The 22,179-nt window shown below is 43.7% G+C and overlaps 1 protein-coding gene across 1 annotated transcript in view; it reads left to right on the top strand.

The window, feature by feature from the left end:
* Positions 1-1,900: 1,900 nt before the first annotated feature.
* The window catches only part of Sdk1 (sidekick cell adhesion molecule 1), a 970,126-nt gene continuing 949,847 nt past the window's right edge, over positions 1,901-22,179 (top strand). Inside the window, exon 1 of the mRNA XM_052754191.1 lies at positions 1,901-2,144. Within this exon, the coding sequence (XP_052610151.1) occupies positions 1,901-2,144 (244 nt within the window). The remainder of the gene's footprint in view (positions 2,145-22,179) is intronic.

The raw sequence follows: 22,179 nt of genomic DNA, 5'->3' as shown, positions 1-22,179 counted from the left end.
CCTTTGTAAGCATCAATGACAACAGTTTGGTGGGTGAGATGGTGCTGCTGGCCAGCCCCGAGTTCCTTGAGCACAGCAGATGTTGCTCATTTATCCATGCTCCTGGCTTTTACATAATCCTGTAAGTTTGTAAAAGCCTACATAGTTGGCAACAGAAATTACAAATACGCCTCCCTCTACTCCCAGTCAAAATCCACATGTTCTCAGGGTGCCAGGGCTGAGGGGACACTTCTCTTCTCTGGCAACCATTGCCCTTTTAGGAGTCTTGGCATCTAGAGAACAGGGCATATTTGGCTGCATTTTTATTCCTTTGCTTTTTTTTTTCTTTTGTAGTTTGTGTAGGAAAGGGCGAAAGGCAAAGACTGGATTCTCAGTTCCTAACTCACCATCTCCATCTGCCACCATCCCTGGGCCTCAGTTTCCCCACCTTTCCTTAGTTGTTATAGATACAGGCCCGTGTCTAGAGTCAGCTCAATACAAGGGCTCTGCAAACAGGAATTGGCTCTTACAATTCTCAACCCCTTGCCTGGGGCTTTTTGTTGGCTGGGACAATCAACACAACATTACTTGTAAGTTGACACAGCGCACTTTCTAGGGAGCCAGCGCCTTGCTGGGCACACTCCCTGTCTCCTTGGCCTTCTAATCATACATGACCTCACTCAAACACCATCACATGCTCTCCGCCAACTCCCAACAACATAGGACTGAACTGTCACCTCCCAGCTCCTCTCCCCCCAAAAAATCCCAGCCTCTTGGCTCCAGCGTGCTGAGTTCACCCCATAAACTCAGCTAATGGATACCACATGCTGCTAAGGATCCGCGCCCAACCCCACCCCTCCACCCCTGAAGGCTCCCCAGACCCTGGGATGTCCTATCCTTCCCCCAGCAGGCCCTTCCTCCAGATCCTCCCACGGCGCAACGGGAAGCGCCCTGTGCTATGGTCCTGCAGGCCACGCATGACCTTGGACGCCTCTCCAAAGCCATGTCCACTCCTCAGAACAGGCTGAGTGTTTGCACCCCACGGGTGCCTCCGGTTGCTGGGAATTGCAAACTCGATCGCGCGCCTTTCGCCTTTGCCATGACAGCAACTTGGCTCACCACCCCAGCACCAGAGTCCCTGGCTGGAAGCAGGGAGGCTCCCGGGACTCATGGAGGGGTGTGCCCACCCGCCCTCCGCTCGCGGATCCCTCTGGAACGCCTGGGCCTGCGACGCCGAGGGCCGCCACACCTGTCATCCCACCCGCAGGACTCCAGGGCCCCCGGGTGTGGGAATAGGCACCGCCCCGCCGGAGCACACCCCAGCAGACAAGCCCGCCGGGGAAGCGCGTGCCGAGACGGCGCGCCGGCTGCAATCCCCGCTGAGGGTCCCTAGGGGGCGCAGCGGGCGCGGGAAGTCGCTCTGGGCCCCGGCACGAAATTGCAAGCGGGCGGGCGCGGCGAGTTTGAAAACAAGCGAGCACCGTGGGGGCGGGTCCCAGGCGCGAGAGCCGCCGGGGCTCGGCCAATCAGAGGCGGGCGGCGGGCGCGGGCGGCGCGTGCGGCCGGGCTGTGAATGGGGCGCGGCGGTGGCGGCGGCCGAGGCGAGAGCCGGCGCGCGGGCGGGCGCACTTTCTCCTCAGCGCCGGGCGGGGGCGGCGGCGGCAGAGGCAGAGGCGGCGGCAGAGGCGTTCTGCTCAGCTCCCCTCAGAGAGCGCTGCGGGGCCCGGCGCTGCGCGGCTGCGAGCAGCGAGGGCGACGTGCCGGGCATTTCCCCAGCTCGCTGACAACTTCTCCGCGGCCCGGCTCGCGGTTCATCGGAGCCCGGACGCCGCCCCTCCGCGCCCGCCGCTGCCTCCGCGGGGCTGCGCGCTCCCGCCCGCCCTGCCCGTCCCGCGGCGCCCGGGGGTGGCGGCTCCGCGGCATGGCCCGCGCCCGGCCCTCCGTGGCGGGCGGCGGCGGTGCGGCGCCCCCTGAGCGTGCGGGGCCCGGGCGGCCGCGGAAGAGCCGGACCGGCTACCACTGCGACCCCGAGCGCCCCGGGCTGCGAGCGGCGCCCCAGACCCCCGGGCCGGGCGCGGGCCGGCGGGCGGCAAAGTTGAGGCCGGGCCGCGGGTGGTGGGCGCTGCTGTTGCTCCAGCTGCACTTGCTGCGGGTGCTGGCGCAAGGTAGGTGGCGGGCCTGACTGGGGTGACACCCCCCCCGAGATGGACTTTGTGGGCGCCGCCCGGGCTTGGCTTTAGGGGTGCGCAATCCCGGGGTGGACTCTTGGAGCGCGCGCGCCGCCCGGGATGACACCCCAGGGGTGAACTTTGTGGGCGCCACCTGGTCTAGATTATGAATGGATATCTCTGAGGTGACTTTGCAAGTGGACATCTGTGGGCTGGGCTTCAGGGGTGCACAATCTTGGGGTGACACCCTGTGGTATACTTTGTGGGTGCCATCTGGGATGGGCTGTTTTGAGTGGATACCTTCGGACTGAGTTTCAGGGGTGCACAATCTTGAGGTGATACCTTTGGAGTGAACTATATTACGGGTTTACAACCCTGAGGTGACTTTGCAGGTGGATACCTCAGGGTTGAGCTTTAGGGTTGCACAGTCTTGGGGTGACACCCCTGAGGTGGAGTATGGATGCACACCTCTCAGCTGGGCTGTGAGGGTGCACACCCCTTGGGATGGCCTCTTGGAGTGGGCGCCACCTGGCATGGGTTGTATTACGAATGGACATCCCCGGGGTGGACTTTAGAAATGGATGCATCTGGGCTAGGCCATAGGGGTCTGGAATACTAGAGCGCACACCCCTGGGACGGACTGTTTGAACGGTCACTCCCTAGATTATATGAGTGCACATCTCTGGTGGACTTTAGGGTTGACACCCCTGAGGTGGATCCTGTGGGGTGCGTTCAGCCTGGAGTAGGCTATGGATAGATATCTTTGGGGTTTACTTTGGGGATGGACACTACTGGAGCAGATAACCCTGACACGGGCCCTGAGGGTGTTGGCACTTTGGATGGGCTCCATAGATGGGCGCTGCTTGAGTGGACAGCTTTGGCGTGGACTCTGGGGGTGCGCGCCGCCTGGGGTGGATCCTCTAGGGTAGACTTTGTGAGTGCAGCCTGGAGTGACCTCGGGGTTGTAGGTGCCCCTCGGCGCAGCGCTGGGAACTTTGCGAGCGTTTAGGGTCGGGATCCTCTGAATCACCGGGTCGGGACTGCGGGTCGCTAGGTCTGGAGGCAGCTAAAGGGTTAATGCGGTGTTCCTCTAATCCGCGCCGCAATCGGAGCGCGCTGACACCCAGTAGCTGGAGAATGCGCCCTGTGTGTTGTGTGTTGCATTTTCTTTTCTTTTTCTTCTTCTTCTTCTTCTTCTTCTTCTTCTTCTTTTTTTTTTTTTAAATCGGAGCCCTGGAAGAACCTTTAAAGTTGAGCCCTAGCCACCGTGGCTTCAAAGAACGCCCAGCGCGTCCTATTGCACTGATTAAAACACGAGCTGATTCGTATCTGAGTCTGCACCGCAGAGTCTTGTTAACGATGAGTGACATCCGCGGTGGACTTCAAATATCAAGTGCCAGTCACCACCAGCTGCTCTTTCCCCCCCTTCTCCCCAGGGCTGCCTCCCCTCCCCTAGTCCTGATGCCTCACCCCAAGTGGGTGCCTAGTACTCACTCTGTGGAGCAAAACTTTGAGAGCCCACAGCTTTGCCTCGGGCTTTGTTTTTCTCCCTCGGTTGGCTTCTGTTTGGAACACGGAGGTGTTCTCCAAAATAAGGAAAGGGGATCTGCGGATTCCAGGTGACCTTTTGCAAATGGAGATGGACTCTCTCCCGAAAGAGCTTTCCCTCCTAAATCTGGATTTCCCCTGCTTAAACCTCAAGCATACATGTGCTAGTCAGCTTCCTCTTCCCCGGGGAGGTTGCTGGTCTCAAAACAGAAAAACCAGACATAATCGTGTTAACATGACTTTTGATGGAGTCTTTAAAACAAATAGTGAACCTGGTTTGCTCTTGGTAGTTTAGAAAAATTAACTTTCGAGTTCATTTCTTGTATCCTGGAAGCTTACCAAAGTAAGGCGTTGAGTATTTGGAGATTGAAGGAAACAGGTAGATTATACTTAAATTATGAAGAGCCGTGTTCTTTGTTATTTGTGCCATAAGTTACGTGTGGTAAAACCCCAGTGATTTAAATACAATACTTAAAAGTCAGACTTCAAAATTACAATGAGATAGCTTAATAAGACTCTAATAACTTAATATTCTTATTTGAGCTTATCTAATGTTATCTGGGTGGCAGCCCTCTTCCTCTTAGATTTTGATAAATGCCCCCTTTCATGTTTTCTGTATGGAAACAAATCACCGTGTTTCTGGTTACTTTTAGCCCTCCACACCTAACATCCTCATTTCACTTTTTTTCTGGCACCTTTTACCTAAGGATGTTATCCAGAAGGAAAAGCGTTTACTGATTGTGTAAAATGGAATCTGTAGGTTGTCAGAGGAACCAGGTTCAAGTGAAGAAATCGAGATCACTTAGGATGACCTTCAGAGATGGAGTTCAGTTTCTCTTCTCAAAAATGAAAGTGACTTTCACTTGACGACAGTCACCTATACATTTGAAGATTGGCACACCACTTTGAACAGTGGGAAAGATCTGCTACAGCCCTTGAAGTGTATTAGAGTTTATCAGCTGCACCTTGCATGCCCTATAAAGTGTTGCCCTTTCACAATTATAATGTTAGTGAAAATTATTAATTTTTATAAATACATGTACTAGGCAACAGCCATACTTTTCAAAGAGAGGAATCATTTATTACTTCTTGCCAATAAAAACACAGGCACCCATTTCACATTTATATGGTGCACGAAAGTATGCAGATCTTTTAGTGTAAAATTTCAAATAGGTTGTCACAAATTTTAAATTCATCGACAGGTTTCTGTTCTTTGTGCTATGTGAAATGTGTAATATATCCATCATTTTTTATATCGTATTGAAAATTCATATTACAGAGGAGATGTCACCATTTGACAAAACCTCATGTATCTTGAAAATGAAAATTCCGGTGCCGCTGTCGAGATTTCTGATGAGATGATGAGTTGGTCATATGCACAGGAATGCTTTCTCTAGAATCCTTTCAGATAAAATGTAACATTTTGCATGGAACAGTTACCACTAAGTTGAAACTGTCATAATGCCATATTGATACTGTGTATCTATCTAAGGCCATTTCTAATTCCTCTGTTGGGTTTTCCTCTTAGGATACTTCCTATGGGTCGGCTTGGTCATGATTTCTAGCAGACAATGAGGGCAACATGTTTACTAAAAGTTATATATGTATAGCTGAAGTTACAAGCAGGGAATAGATTTCTGGCCATGATGTAAAGCACCAGGTTTGGATCTTACAAGTGTAACTTCAGGATGTACTGCAGTTTCTTCTCTGTACATGGAAATGGAAATTATATTCTCTGCTTATTGGTGTGTGTTTAATTGTTCATGACTCGTCTGGATTTTTAAAATGCCAGGTTGTTAGTTCTGGAAGGCAGGTGGCAATGCATGCTTTCTTTATGCTGTGCACCAAGTATGAGTGGTTCAGAAAGAGGGCTTCTGAGGCAAGGGATGCATCATAGGGACAGGGGTGTCTTGGGCTGGAGAATTCTGTTTCTCTGGAGCTGGGGTGGCTCCATTGATAAAATGCTTGCTGGGCAAACATGAAGAACTGAGTTCAGATCCATAGCACTCACTTAAAAGTCCTGATGACTCTAACACTGAGGGAGGGGTAGGACAGAGTCAGGCAGATCCTTGGAGCTGCTTGGCCAATCAGATTAGCAAAATTGCTAAGCTCTGGCTTCAGTGAGAGACCCTGTCTCAAAAAAGATGTTATTTCCAGTCTCTTGGATCTTCTCTTCTCAAATACTGCATTACAATCAGGTGGACATTTGAGGGTATGCAGGACCAGCTCATTTCGGGTGAGCCACCAAGTGCTTTCCAGGTGACTCTCATGTCCACTGTCGCTTGAGAATCCCTGGCTACATTGCTTTTTGTCTCACTCCAGTTACCAGCTGACTTTCTGGAAGCTTCCCTAAGCCAGTGTTTCACAGCTTGGCTGCACACTAGAATCCTTTGGGAGCTCTGAGGCAGGATTGGACTTCTAGACTTTGTTGACTTGAGGTTTGAGCTAAGCAGTAGGATCTCTAGACTCCCCAGTTGGTTCTAATGATTAGTCAGGTTTGGGAACCGCTGTTCTGTGAGACTCCATTCCCCCTTTAATCTTGTCCCCAAGCCTTCAGATCTTAGTGGCTTTTATGGACCTGGAATCTGTGTTCGCTCAAACCCTGCATGGGTCCTGGGCTCATTTTCTAATCAGTCCTTTTAGTTTGCATTGTGTCCCTTGCTAATGAAACTGTTCAGCTCCTGCCTTGTGCTGCTCTGAGGATTGCATTAGAATCATTAGTGACATTTATTTATATGACAGGGTTTCCTGTGACACAGGCTCCCCACGCAAACTCACTGTGTAGCTACCGATAACCTTGAACTTCCGACTTCTACATCCTGAGTTCTTGGATTCTGTGACATGTACCACCATACCCAGTTTATTGCTAGTGAAATTGAAAGAGTACGGTTGCCTAGGCTTCACACCAGACATGCTAGGTCTCAAAAGAATATATTTAAAAAGGTTCCATGTTCTGTATGGCTCAATGGTTAAGAGCACACATGGCTTTTCACAACTATCTGTAACTCCAGTTCCAGGGGATCTGATGCCCTCTTTTGGCTTCAGAGGGCACTGCACACATGTAATGCACAGGTATATGTTCAGGAAACACCCATACACAGAAATATATTTTTTTAAAAAGGGGGTTCTACATGTGAGCTTGTCATATTCTATTTTGCTTCTATCCTTGTGTTGCTAATCCCATAATCTCACTGAATTTGCTGGCACTCTTACCCAATTTTCCTATGGTCTGAGCCACTTTCCTCATGCCATTTCCCAGCTGTGGGTAAAATCTGCTAATTATCCTTTCTGCCACTTGTTTGATGGGGAAGTAACAAAGCAGTGTTAATTGAGGTCACTGCAAGTCTAGCCTCCCTTTGAGCTCTTATTGTTTTCCATTAATCCATATGTGCTTTGTGGTCCCTTCTTCCTCTTACCCTCTGAACCAATTCCTTAATTCTGTAGTTTGAATTGGAGCTGGGGCATGGGCTCCAGACCACCTTGCTTCACTAGAGGCTTATACTTAGTGCTCAGACACTGAATCGAATCTTCCTAGACCACTGTGGGTTTAACAGAGGGCCACTAGTCACTTGATTGGGTAAACTATTGTCCCTTTCTATGAGGTCTGCATGTAGCCACTTTAATGGTCCCTTATGAACCAAGGATGAGTTTATCCTTCACCCCTCCCCCACTCTTTTCTAAACATCTGTGTGTGAGTGTGCATGTACAAGAGCACCAGTGTGAAGGACAGAGGACAACTTGTGAGGATTGCTTCTCTCCTTCCACCATGATGGTCCCAGGGATTGACCTCAGGTTGTCAGGTTGGTGACAAAAACCTTTACCACTGAGCCATCTCACAGGTTAGAACAACTCTGGAGAAAGGTAGCATTTTGTTCTTTTATCTGTGAGGACTCCAGGTGTTAACTGATTTGCTCAAGGCTCCAGGAGGAGTACTGGGGGAGCCTGAAAGAAAAGCCTGATTCAGGATCTGTGACATAGCTTGGCTCTCCCTGGAGCCTGTGCCTTTGGAAGGAGAGAAGAAAACAGGAATACACTCTGATCCATAGTGCAGAAAGGTGGTGGGTGGAACTCTAAATAGTCTATGGACTGACCTGACAGAGACTTTCAGTTTACCTCCCAGTCATCATCAGGAGCCAATAAAAATCACATTGGAGGATTCTGAGGCCAGAGGAGAGAAATGTGCACACCATCTTCTGTGTATCCAACCCTGTCCCCTAATACAATAGTTGTTGCCACTTTGGTATCCCTCTCCACTCATTTTTCTTTTTACACTGTAGCTTGGACTCCAGTTAAGTGGGCATTGTGCTGCCACTCCAGGGTGGACCACCGGAAGTAAACATGCCATTTTTTTGAGAACATTTGGAAAATTCTTTTTTCTACTTTAATGTACACAGAGGTGGAGAATGTAAGGCGCCAGGAGATCTTTTGGTTACTGCTTTGCTGTAGCATGTGCATTCTCTAACAACAAACAGTTAAGTTCAGCCACCTGCTGGGACTGCATCCAGCTGGGAAGTCCTGTATCCTAAATACTGGCTTGAGACAAAGTGGAGACTGCAAATGTGGCTGGTTCTACATGATACAAGCTTTGCCCTTAATTACACTTTATGTTTCCATTCTAAGAGTCCTTGTGTCTTTGTTGCCACGTGGGGTTGGAGTTTCAGGTTATATGGTATTTTTCTGCCTCCTTCTGGCCTTCTTTAGGGGTTCCCAGAGGTCAGGTTAGTGATAGCCACCCACTAAAATTATATCATGGGATGGACACAGTGTAAGGAGGAGCATTGAGATTTGTGTAGGCTCTGGCTTAGGATTTTCTAAGCAAAAATGGTATTGATAGAGAAGATCCCATGAGTACCATGCTTGGCAGTTGAGTGCAGCTGAGGGTGGTTTTGAAAATAGTTCGAGAGGTGTGCTATAGGCAGTCAATGAATTATTTAAAAATAAAATTTTAATATGCATATCATTACTTGGTTAAATACTCCTAGTAAGCAGCAGTGCATATGAGCATTCTAAGTTCATATAGTTTCTTTAATGAATTAATTTGATTTCAGTCTTTCAACAAGACAGTAGAACTCCTCCTAAGTTTTGTATCTCTTTTAATAAGAGTGTATAAATATTTGTAATCTTAATCCTGAGGGAGAATGTATTTTGTAAGTTAGGACTATTGTTCTGACACTTCCTGCCATCCATGGTAACACAAATAACTGTGATAAGCCTTTCACTGGATTCCTGGAATGTAGAAGTCTCTTCTTCTTCAATAGATACCTTCCTGCTGGTTACAGGTTTCACACCTGAGACCTTCTGGAGAAATTATTAGTTTTACAGCTTCATTACATTAACACTCTTTTCTCTCCGCACTGTGTAGAAATAAAACAACAACACAACTAAACAAACAAACAAACAACTCGGGAACGTTGCTGTGTGTTTATACCTTTGCTATTCCAGTAGGTACAAGGTTTGGCCCATGACAGGCAGCTCCAAAGTCAGAGACTAAGGCATCAGCTTGACCCCATCTCCCACACTGTGAGAATGAAAATAATGTCTCTAAAGCTTTCCTAGAAACATGGCTGTGGCAGGTGGAAAAAGTGTTGGGCTAAGTGTCTGTAGCCCTGGCTTTTATCTCAGTCTGAAACCACCTGCAGTGTGAGCAAGGCTGCTAGCCTCTCCTGAGCCTACTTGCCCACCTGGAAAAGGTGGTGGTGGTGGAGCTTAGACAAGTAAGTGAGAGGATGTTCGGGATCGTTCTGCCCTGATTCTCTCCTTCTCTGTGTTGATCTCCTTCCTCCATGTCTCCAGAGTCTCCGAGTGTGCCTGTTGTCTGGGGTTCTGTAACTCCATATGTCTTAGCTCCTGGGAGCCGCTTCCTTTCATTCCACTATTGTCGGGGTGTATATATATATATATATATATATAGTGTTGAAGACAACTGGTGCAATGTAATATTTCTCCTTAGGTGCTGCTGTCTAACATGGGGTAGATTTACTACAGCCTGAAATGGTTCATGCTCAAAATTTTAGGTTCTGTAAAACAAATTAGTGCTTTAATTTATCAATGTAAGCCTGAAGTTTGGAGAAATAAATATTCTTAAAATAGGAGACATTTATTTATCTAAATGGCTGGAAGAAAAAAGAGCATGACTAATCTAAATCTGGTGGCAATTAATGCAGTGAGAAATTTAAACAGAGATGGAATAATGATGGCCATGAGGATGTTTAGATTTACTGGACAGTGACCATCAGTAATTTAAAAATTACTTAAAATTATCTCTAGAATAATTTTTCACTTTTAACAGGATTAGCTGCCATTCTATTGATATACAGTGTCTAGAGAAGTTAATAGCTATCAATTAAATAATTCAAGTTCTTGACAACTGACTTGTCAGTCAACTAAATTTATTAGTTGACTGATCTGTGGAAATTAGCTTATTGAATATTTGGTAAGACTATGGTTTCTGCAGTGTTTTAAAAAAATTAGTTGTGTTTGTATGTATGTATATGTATGTGTGAGTGCTATGTGTGTGCAAGTGCCCTTGGAGGCCAGAAGAGGGCACTTGATTTCTTGAAGTTGGAGGTACAGGGTTTTGAGCTTCCTGATATGGGTGCTGAGAACTGAATTCTGTTCTCCTGGAAGAGCACCAAGCACCCTTAACCTCTGAGCCATCTCTCTAGCCCCTTCTGGATGTTTTTGATTTTACTGTTTTTATTTATTTTCATTTTTATTATTATTGTGTATATGTGCACATGTAGATGTGCATGTATGTGTGTATCAGAACACACCCGTGAGCATGTGTGGTGACGTGTTTATGCTGCACTTGCCTGTGGAAGGAGGTCAGAAAACAACTCTCAGGAATGGGTTCTCTCTTCCTACTATGGTTTTCAGGGATCAGTCTTAGGTTGTCAGTCTTGTACAGTACATGCTTTTACCTGCTGAGCCATCTCACCAGCTAGATTTCGCTGTTTAAAAACAGTTATTATTTTAAAATGGACAAGGCTGCTTCCGGAGGATGTGGGCTTTTAGATGATGGGCTACAGGGGACTCTGGAACTAATTACTGTAGGCAAAATTGTCCTCAGGTACAATGTTTTGTTTTCTTTTCTCTCTTTAAGAACTTTCTGTATACTCTATACCTGATTCTTTACCAAGAGAAGTTTGGAAGCTCAATTTTACAAGGATGAATGGCCTTTTTAAAATAAAAACAAAAATAGCAGTAACCAGAGAATGACTGAGCTCTGGAGGAATATGGCTATTTGGTGACTTCAGCACTTGGTGACTTTTGACAATAATGGGTGGTGGTCACTTAGCTACTAGACCTGGGGATGTGTGTCAGGTTTGGAATAGAAAGGGATTCTGTATGACACAGGTAACTGATCCTACTCAGGGGAGAATAGCCTTCTCCAGAGTTCCTTTGTGTGTATTGGTGGTTTTCTTGTGAGAAAGGCCCACTTTCAAATTGAAGGGGAGTTGCAGCTTGACTGTCTCCAGGTGGTAGGTGTGATGCAGGAGAGATTGAGATTACTCCTGACTAAGCTCTTCTATAATGTGCATGGCAGCATTGCATTTATATATGAACCACCAGATGGCAACAGAAAAGGTGTTTATATAGGATGCAGTTGTTTCCACAGCTTTATTTATTTATTTATTTAAAATGTCTGTGGCACACCATCTCTCAGTATACTTATATATACATTTTTGGGCTAAAACCACCATGAATTGGTAATACCTGGCAATGTAAGATCCCAGTCAGGAAATTGAATAGTGGTACCATGTCACTAGAAAAAGATTTTATTTATTTTACACTAGCACACATATTAACCATTCCCAAAGGAAATGAGCTTCCAGGGATGCAACTTGATCTTTTCTCTCATTGTGTAGTCCATGCTTCTGCTCTGTATTTTCATTCAGCTTTTCTGTAGCTCCCAGTGTAAGCAGTAATAATTTCAGAACATTAAACAAACAAACAAATGTGGCTCTTACCCCAAAGCATTTTCTGTAACACCTTTGAAAGGAGGTCATGAGCTTATAAACGTTGAACATATTTATGTATTTGCTGGATGATGGCACTTTGGCTTTAAGTAGAATATATTTTGTGTTTGCCTCACAGGCTTATTCCCACCCCCCACCCCCCATTTAACTGTCATCCTGGCTCTTTTAGAGTCTTTTTCTTAGGTAAGTATCCTGTGTGTGCACAAACTAGAAACTCAGCCTGAACTTCTTCAGGACTAGAAAAAAAAAAAAAGAAGATTTTTATTGGAAGTATCTAAGGGAGTCACAATGTACCTAGCAGATGCCACCTCAACAGATTTGGACATGTTCAGGACTTATCTTTTCTTCAGGAATGAGAGCCCAGGAATAATGCTGGTATGTGTGAGGCTCTGGGTTTTAGTCACAGTAACACAGAGATAGACCTGCTCACCCACTCGCACCCTCGAAGACTGCCCTCTTTCATGGGTCTGCTCCTTCTGTGCCGCTGTCATCTTGACTCATGGTTTTCTTTGCACAGCTGAAAGCCAGCTGTTGTCAGTCTTTGCGTTTCTAGTTTTAGATCCTCAAATAAGGATTGACTGAAAGCTTTGGTCCTGAGCCCAGGCTTTGTGAAGTGATCAGTTGTTTTTTTGTTTTGTTTTTTTTTGCCATGTAGTCGAGGCTGGCCTAGGAATTGCAGTCCATCTGCTTCAACCTCCTGAGTTAGGGTTTTCCACAAGCACTGCTGTGCCAGGGTCAGGTTTGTATTTTGAATTATTAGCTCAAGGGAGATAAAGCATCCCATCTATTGCAAAAGTGAGACTGTATAGAAGAAACTAGAAGGATGCCTGTAGAGACTGAGAAGCAGTCAACTGTAGAAGTGGGAGGAAGTAGCAGATTCAGCCAGAATATTGGAGATCTGGGTAGAGTTTAGGATTTAGGGGCACAAAACAGAGTTGGGTAGTCCATTGGAGTATGAATGAGGAAGTGTCACAGGCCACATTCAGGCCTCTTTCTAGGAAGATCAGTTGGTGAGCATGGTTTTCCCTGAGCTTGGACCCTTGTTTGGGCAGCATGGTCACGATCCAGGTTTTGAACACATTAGTGTGAGGTTTCCTGAAGCTTCCAGACAACTGTTTAGAAGCTGAGCTCTGAGTTAGAGGAGCGGCCTAAACTTTGGGTATAGCTATTTGTGGAGACACTAGTATATTGCTTAAGAGGATGGCTTTGGCAGACACAAAAACTGACTTAACTACTTGGGTGGGCTATTTAGTCCTGTGTATGTGTGTGTATGTTCACTAGTTAGGGTTTTTATTGCTGTGAAGAGACACCATGACCAAAAGCATCATGCCCAGGGGTGGCATCACCCACAATGGGCTGGGCCCTCCCACATCAATCACTAATTAAGAAAATGACTTGCAGGTTTCCTACAGTCTTATCTTAGGGAAGCATTTTCTCACTTGAGGTTCCCTCCTTCCAGATGACTCTAGTTTGTGTCAAGTTGACATAAAACTAGCCAGCACAATGTGTTTACTTGTGTACCTGTTCCTGTGTGTGCACGCATGCTTGTGGAGGCCAAAGTTCAATGTTGAGTGTCTTCTTCAATCACTTTCCATATTACTTTTTTGAAATGGTCACTCACAGAACCAATTGGAGCTTACTAATTTGACTAGGCTGATTAGCTAGTGAACTGGATCCATTTCCCCAGAACTAGGATTAAGTATGCTGCCATACTTATCTTTTTCTGTAGGTTCTGGGAGTACAAACTTAGCCCCTCTTGTTTGTGCAGGAAACACTTTGCCAACCGAGCCATCTCCAAGCCCTTAATCATCTTTAAATCTCGTTTTGTTGCCTTGAAGGATTGTTTGTTAATTTTACCTATTTCATATAGCTGTTATGAGGATCAGTTGATATGATTACAGATAAGGTGTTAAGATCTTACCTGGTACATAGCATTCAGCCATTGTTAGGCACTGTTATTGCTATTTATGCTTCAGTAGACAGGAATCACACTTTATTCACTCCCTGGCCCCATAGTATTGGGGATTAATGAGTTACTGTAGTACAGAGTGGCACTGTGAACAATTGAAATGACTAAGAAGCCATTATACTAATAGTTGCCTTGCTGTGGTTTACCAGATGAATTGCAGAGGGAAAGAGTGTGGTGATGGGAACTGATGTGATAATATAGAAATAATAAACAGTTGACAGGGTAGTGGTACTGTCATGGAACATCCTGAATGGTATTATGGTAGAGATATGACTAATAAGGGGACCAAGAAATGGCTCCTGGCATTGTTGATTTGGTGGGAAATGGTGATCTTTTTTAGGACAGTATTGCTGGGTTTTAACAGTGCAAAATAGATCACAGAATGAATGTGCCAGGAGCAAGTGGAGTCCACAGTGTGTTCTCTTACTGTGGAAAATCTCCAGGAAAAACTGTGAAGTGTTTAGAATGCATAGTGATGAGATGATCCTAAAACACCTTGGGAATATTTTTTCTAAGTTTGAAATATGTTCATCCTGCCCCTCATTAACTGCAGCACTCGAGAGAGTGGCCCCTACACTTCACCTGGGCAACACAGTAGAGCTGGCTCTGAAGGTGTAGATATGGGAGAACCAACTCTGAGGACATTAAAGCTGGAGAACTGGCCCCGCCCCTTGCTCATTGCTGCAAAGAGTGAACTAGCCAGGCCAGTGCTGGAGAGCTCACCCTGGCAGAAAAGACAGGGGAGAGCTGACGGGCTACCAACCCTGCAACTACCCAGCCCCAGAACCAGGATTATATATTGGCCCACTCCAACACCCACCCCATATGTGATCTGCTGGAGCACATCTGTGGTGTGTGTGTGTGTGTGTGTGTGTGTGTGTGTGTGTGTGTGTGTGTGTGTGTTGGTACTGCAGACCCAGGGCTGCTGGATCTTTATGATACAGGGCAGCAATGGGATGTCTAGGAAGTCCCAGTGAGAGCCCAGTGTCCATGTTGTAGCAGGGACTAGGGGCCTTGAACCAGATGAATGATTCTTTGTGATGAACTCCTGCGTGTAAAAATGTATGGATAAAGGGGTTTACTGAGTGACTTACTGTGTCACACTGCAGCTTCCATGATGAGATTTTCCCCTCCTTTTTTGTCTCTTAAATTTTATTTTGTTTTATTTTTGGTGGTAGGAGATGGGTGGGGAGGCATGATGTGAAAGACACAAATAATAAAAAAGAAAGTTAAAAAAGAAAATATGGAAAGAAAATACAGGTTGTTGTCACAGCTGAATGAGAAGTATTATTACAATTTTGTAATGTTACTTCAGTTTTATATTTTGTACATACCAACACTTGCAGAAACATTGCTACCAGAGTTGACATAGAGAGTTCAAATACCTACGCTGCTATAAATACAGAGAAGTTATGGTCAAAATATAACAAAAACAATCAAGCACAATCTTGGCTTGAAATTTTCCAGGTGCCAGAAGTGAGAAGAAAGCTATGTACTAGGGCTGTACCGGGGAGCTTGAGGTTTGTAGCCTCAAACCTAGGACAGCTCCCAAGGGCTTGGGGTAGTGGAAGTGATGGCATGTTTCCTAAAAGAGCAAAAGACTTGGCCTGAGGTTTGTATAATGTTGGAAAGTGGAGTTGAGGCCCTTAGCGTTAAATCTTGAAGGGTTATGCTGTCTGTTAAGAGACTGAAAAAAACCTACCTTTTAGTTTGGGAAAGGACACAGAAACTTGCTGTCTTCTGGGGGTTGTGACAAGTAGGAGGAAAAAGACATCTCAAAACCTGAAACTCACAGTTGGGGTGTGCATGTGTCAAATTTAGCATTTTTTTTTTACAATGCAATTAATTCTTACATCAAGAAATTAGCACAAAATATGGTCCAGAACTATGGAAAATAATTGAGTACCCCAAATTGAAAAACAGTCTTGTAGAGCAAATGAAAGGGCATGACTCTTGCAGAAGAAGCTCATGCTAAAGATGAGCTTGCAGTACAGGCATGTCCCAGCTGCACACGGAAAGGGGTCACTGCGAAGGAGAACTGGAAGATGTTACAAACAGAAGATGGCATTTCAGGAGGTAGGGATGGTAGGGCCCATGAAAGAGATGACTTTATTTGAACTTATTTTGGAGATAAAATAGACCATGATGAAAGAACAGATTTAGAAAGTGAACAATAGATTTGGGAAAGAACCAAGTAGGACTTCTATAAATGAAAATTATGGTCATTAAATTTTAAAAAGTAACCACAATGGATAAGTTATACAGCCAAGTAGGTATAATTGAAGAGAAAACTATTGATTTTTTTTTAAAGGAGATTTGAGGAAATTGGTTGGAATACAGTACTGAGGGATAGAGAGACAGAAAACGAGTGGTAAAGATTCATGAACTTTAGAATGAGACAATCCAGTATCATCTCTCATGAGCTCTCAGAAAGAGAACATAAGAGATACTACTAGAAGACATAATGGGCAGGATTTTAGAAATTATTTTTGTTATTGTTGTTGTATATGATGTATGTGGATGGGTGTATACATAGCATGGCACTTGTATAGAGTTTAGAGGACAACTTTTCTCTCCTTCAACCATTATGTGGGTATTGGGATTGAACCCAGGTCATCAGGCTTGCACAGCAAGTGCCTTTTCTTGTTGAGTCATCTTACTAGGACCCTAGAAAGTTTTCGTGAGATCTTAGATTCCAGAAGTACATTGGGCCCCATGAAAGATAAAAACAATTTCATAGATAGATAGTAGATGAAACACTAGCAAAGTAGACAAAGCCAATCTAAGGTAAACAGATGCTTAAAATGGCAGGTATTTATTATAGAAGATGATGAAATACCTTCAGAGTGTTGAGGGAGAAAAGCAACTGATCTAGAGATCTGTATCCAAATAGATAATATTCAAGTGTAAGAGTGAAATAAAGACAAAATAGGTAGTTCATAGTTTTCATTTGAGGAACTACTAACAGTTGTATTTCATGAAGAAAGTACTTGAAACCAGCAGTGTGAGATCCAAGTAGCTAAATGATAGGAAACAATGTATCCACACCAACCTTAAGTTTACTCAGTCACCTTGTGGCTCACAAGAGTGAGTACCTTTGTTAATGAGTACCAATGTTAATGAGTACCACTGTTAATGGGGAGCCAAATCCAAATCCATGGATTCTACCAACCACAGCCACAGATGGAAAGTTGTAGATTTACCAAACATTCACACATATTTTCCCCTCTTGTTTCTTAGTATAATATTGAGACCTTGTTACATTGCATTTATACTGTATTAGGTCTCATAAGTAATGTGATTGATTATTTAAGTCTTTTAAAAGAAACCCATAGGCTGTATGCAGTACATTATTTTCTCTAAGGGCCTAGAGTATCTGTAGATTTTGGTATCCGGTGGTGAGTGGGGGTAATCCTAGCACCAATCCCAATGGATACCGAAGGATGACTGTATTAGCCTTTCTACTCCTAAAGTATAAAATGGCTGAGTAAGAGGGGTAGTATAGTGGGACGGGGAGGTGGAGCGATAGAGATGTTGGTCAAAGGATACACAATTTCAGCTGGAAGGAGTAATACATTAAAGAGACCCATTTTGCAACATGGTAACCATAGCTAGCAACTATGTTGCAATATTGTAGCTATAGCTTGCAACACTGGTGATTATATCAAACAACAATGTATTTTATCCTTTTACATTGAATAGTAGATTGTATTTTCACCAGGAAAAAGTATGAAAAATACATATGGTAATTAACTTAATTTTATCGTTCTATACTGTGTTATATACAGCAAATGATACAGTTGACCCTTAAACAATGTTTTGAGCAGCTGCTCACAACTTGAGCTCACAGTTCACTTTATGTAGTCAGGTTTTTTTTTCTTTTTTTTTTAAAAGCTATGTCACCAGGGCTTTTCTTTACTTTTAATTTTTAGACATGGTCTTACTAAGTTTCACAGGCTGCTTGAACTTGTTCTGTAGCACAGGCAGGCCTCAAACTTGTAATTCTCGCGCCTCAGTCTCCAGTAACTAATACTGTGTGCCACCAGAACTGGCAACTGTACATAATTTGCTTAAACTATAATGCAATTTAATAACTGTGAGTAGTGGTTAATTCATATGTTAATTGCACTGTGAGAAAGATAATATGAGATGAAGATATGATAGTAGGGCCCCCTCCACTGCCCCCCGTCATGGAGCTAATGGTTTATTGGGCATAAATGTGGTTGACTGGAAGGCTTGTATGGTGCATGGAATCAGGGAAGTCAAGACTTTCAGAGGGAAACTAGTGGAACCATAGGATTCAGAGTATCACTTGGAAGTAGAAATGTGATGGATTAGATAGAGAGCATTGTCCTTTGCAGCATCCCCCTACTGATTTCTCACCAACTCCTGACTTTGAGCTTTGTTGAAATCTAGTATAATGTATTGGACACCACGGATGGTTTACGTCTCTGATTCTGAATCAAGATTGTGAAGCAATGCATAGATACTTTATAGCAAGTTCTAGATTTTTTTTGAGACAGGGTCTCACTATTAATTCAAGCTGGTCTTGAACTCTAGATTTTCCTTCCTCAGTCTCTCAAGTGTTAGGTTTACAGGCTTGTGCCACTATGCTTATCTCCTTTATAGCATTTTTAAAGTTACAATTTTAAAGCTTGAGTTTTTATTTCTTTTTAATGCTTGCTTGCATGTGTATGTGTGTGTACATGTGCATGCGTGCATGTTCACATGTATATGTGTGTCTGGAGACCAAAGGTTGATGTTGATGGTCTTCCTTGATTGCTGTCCCCATTTACCATCCAGGGTCTCCTGCTGAAGCTAGAGCTATTACAGCAGCCAGCTTGCCCCCAGGATCTGTCTCTGTCCCCTGAGTGCTGGCATTGTAGCTATATTGCCAGTCCACTTGGCTTTTATGTTGTTTCTAGGGACCCAAACTCCAGTCTTCGCACTCATAGTAGGTGCTTTTGTCTATCGAGCCTTCTCATCTCTTCAGTCTCTTGAGTTTCTTCTTTAACTATAACTACTTGGCTATGTTGCTATTTCTTGGGTTTACAGAGATAGTGCTGGCAGCCCCTCACCCCCTTAAAGAAAAATTTCACATGGTTTCTGGATCATGTCCTGGATTGTCACATACCAGTTAGAGAGGGCATCTGGAGAGTGCTAGCCTACTCTGACTTCTTTCCCTCATGATGGGGAAGAAACTGATTTGGCTGGAATCCTCTGTTCCTCTGTGGATTAGTCCACAGCAGGTCACCCTGACCAGTATAATGAGGTTTTACGTTTTTCTAGCTTCTTTCACAGTGCCTCTTGCAGCTCCTAAGAGACTACTATTCTATGTTGATATTAAAAAAGACAGAACATATAGAAATGATTCTAATTGGTGAGAAGACAGTCTGAAATAGTTGAGAAATGAGGTTATAGGGTACTTTATACAATATAACATACAATGTAATATGCTTTATTTAATATTCTTAATATATTGGGTGTTGTCCCTTTTCTGTATATTGTATCTTTGTGGGTGTGTGTATGTATGCATATATATGTAACAGGTGTGGACATGTGAGTGCATACTTGTGCATATGTGTCTGCCTGTGTAGGAGGCCAGAGACAAACCATAAGGCACCCTGAATTCCTTTTATTTTGTTTTGTTTTGTTTTCTTTTATTTTTTGAGGCAGGATCTCCCACTGGTCTGGAACTTGCCTAGTAGGCTATGCTGCCTGGCTAGGTAGACCCAGGGATGGTATGAAGGTCAGAGGGCAACCTCAGTGTTGGTTCTTTACGTTGTACCTTGTTTGAGACAGACTCTCTTATGTTCGTTAGTATGTATGCCAGGATAATATCTGATGGAGAGCCAGCTGTCTCCAGAATCCCTCTCTAAGTTCTGTGCTGTACTGCCCCCTGTGAGTGACCTGAGCCTCCTCTGAATGCAGGTTTCTCTCTTCTATCTTTTGGAAAGTGGAGTCAGGTGACTGATGTCCTACTACTGTTCTCTGATTTTCTCTATTAAACTTAGATCACTTTTGAAATAAGAATATTACATATAATAAAATAACATAAAGGTTAGAAAAGTAATGAGAATGTAATATTAGTGGAAAGTGGCCGAGAAGTTACTAGTTTATAAAACAATGGACTGTGATTGAATGAATGGGCCAGCCTGCTTATGGTGTTTGTCTCTGCATTCCTAATATTCTTTGTTTTAAACAGAATCATTTAAAACTTTTAAATTGCAAAAGCAATTAGAATTATTTACCATAATGTGAGTCTATGGGTTTTGGGAAGAATGTGGTTTACTTACTGAGAGTGGATGAATGGGAAACTGGGATTTTGTTAATTTTTAAAAATCTCACCATTTGAGAGATATTAACTAATGGTTTTTGGATTTATTTTGTTCATCTGCTTGAAAAAGGCTCACACTATCTTTACAGGCTCTTTGTAAGAACAACAACAACAAAAAATTCCTTTGAAAGATGGATTGATAAACACATTTGTACCATTGATTTCTGGTTAGGCCTGTATAATCTTTTTGATTCTAGTGTCAAATTCTCCCAATAACAACATTGATATTGAACCTGTTCAGTACATTCAAGTTTTTATAGGAGTGTGCACAGAAATTTGAAATATCATTGTGCATATAAAATAAATGAACTTAAATTTGAATATGTGTATATATAGTACTTAAATGTTGAAGTATAACAAGTATAACAAATTAGAGCTTCAGGTGTGAATGCTGTACTAGATGACAAGCTGATAAAAATCATAAAAATGTATCTGTAAATGAACATTTCCTGTCCGGAGCACCTGGTCTCAAATAAACACACAGAGGCTTATATTAATTACAAGTGCTTAGCCGATAGCTCAGGCTTGTTACTAGCTAATGCTTACATTTAAATTAACCCATTTCTATTAATCTATGTATTGCCACGTGGCTCATGGCTTTACCTGTCCTCTTGCTTTATGAGCAGCTTTCTAGAATCTCTCCTGACTCTGCCCTCCTTCTTCCCATCATTCTGTTTGGCTTTCCCACCTAACTTCCTGCCCAGCTACCAGCCTGTCAGCTTTTTATTAAACAATGTGAGTAATACATATTCATAGTGTAAAAAAGGATTGTTCCATAGCAGTATTTTTTTTTTTTTTTAAAGAACTGTACTGGTAAAAGTGGAAATACCCCAGCCATTTCTTCGTCCTGGTATTTCTTAGCTTGTTTTTATGGAACCCTGCAGATCCCCGAAGCCTGGTGCTTTTTTCTTCCCTTGCCTATTTATTTTCTAGTGTTTTCCTCTTTCTGCTTTAATGTGCCAGATTTGCTCTTTTTTGAGCAAATGATGTTCAAACCTTTTAAAGTGAGAGGTACTTCCTGAGCATGGCAACAACTTTGAATAATATTATAAATGTGAAATTGTAATAAAGCTTTTCAGGCAAGAAAGGAGCCACACACATATATTTACATTTATATATTTTATGCGTGTGTGTGTGGGGGGGGGTGTCAGGTGCACGGGAAGTCGGAGGACAACTTGTGGGAATCAGTTCTCTCCTTTTACCATTCTGGAGGATTCTGTGGGACTGAACTTAGTTTGGTAGGCCTGCTGTGCCTGTGTTTGCCTGCTGTATCTTGCTGGCCCTATTTGATTCTTAATGGTGATTTTATTCATTTAATTCTTGCAAATGAAATTAGTCATCATGTGTTTTGATTTTTGCTGTTGTCTTTCTTCTTTCTAGACTAACTGGGGACCAGGAATAGTCCACTTTCTTTTTCTTCCCCTTGGTCCCTTCCCTCTCCACTCCCTGACTCTTCCTTTCTTATAAAGCAACAACATTGTGTGTATGTATGTGTGTGGTGTACGTGCATGGGACTGTGTATGTGGCTGAGGGCAGATGAGGACATTGGTGTCCCACTCTACACTCTTAGCTTTATTTTCTGAAACCAGAAGCCTGAACGTCCTCTTGCTTTCTACGTTAATTATCTTAGGTATATACTATATTGATGGGAAGTTAACACTGTTTTCTCTTTTCCCATCTCTAGCAAATTTTCTACAGTTTCTCCTTTGTTCACAAGAATGGTGTTTTCTCCCATGTATGGCAACACATTTCATGTTCAACATAGGAGCAGTGTTAATGGGCACCTTTACAGGTGAAATAGCTGAGAGGGATGCTTGATTAAGATAGGCATGCCTTGGGGCTGGAGAGGTGGCTCAGCAGTTAAGAATGTTTGTGATCTTTCAGATGGCCAGAACTGTGTTCCCAGCACCCACCCATGTGAGGTGACTCACAGTTGCTGGTAACTTCAATTCTAGGCAATCTGACTTCCTCTTCTGGCTCCCACAGATATCTGGATGCATGTGCATATACACATAAATAAATAATAATTATTTTTAAAATAGGTATGCCTTGGTTCTCTCTGCCTCCTCCTTCGCTTCCTTCATTACTAGAGTTTGAACCTTGGTCCTCTCACGTGCTAGACAAAGTGCTCTTCCACCTTGCCTCTTCTTAAGCCTTATTTTGGAAAATAAGGAGATGGGGTTATCGTTTCATCACAGA

This window comes from Peromyscus californicus, unplaced genomic scaffold (assembly GCF_007827085.1).
Source record: "Peromyscus californicus insignis strain IS unplaced genomic scaffold, ASM782708v3 Scaffold_2__1_contigs__length_46816999, whole genome shotgun sequence".
Lineage (NCBI taxonomy): Eukaryota > Metazoa > Chordata > Mammalia > Rodentia > Cricetidae > Peromyscus > Peromyscus californicus.
Note: the sequence above shows the minus strand (reverse complement) of the source record. Positions and strands in the feature narration are given on the sequence as shown.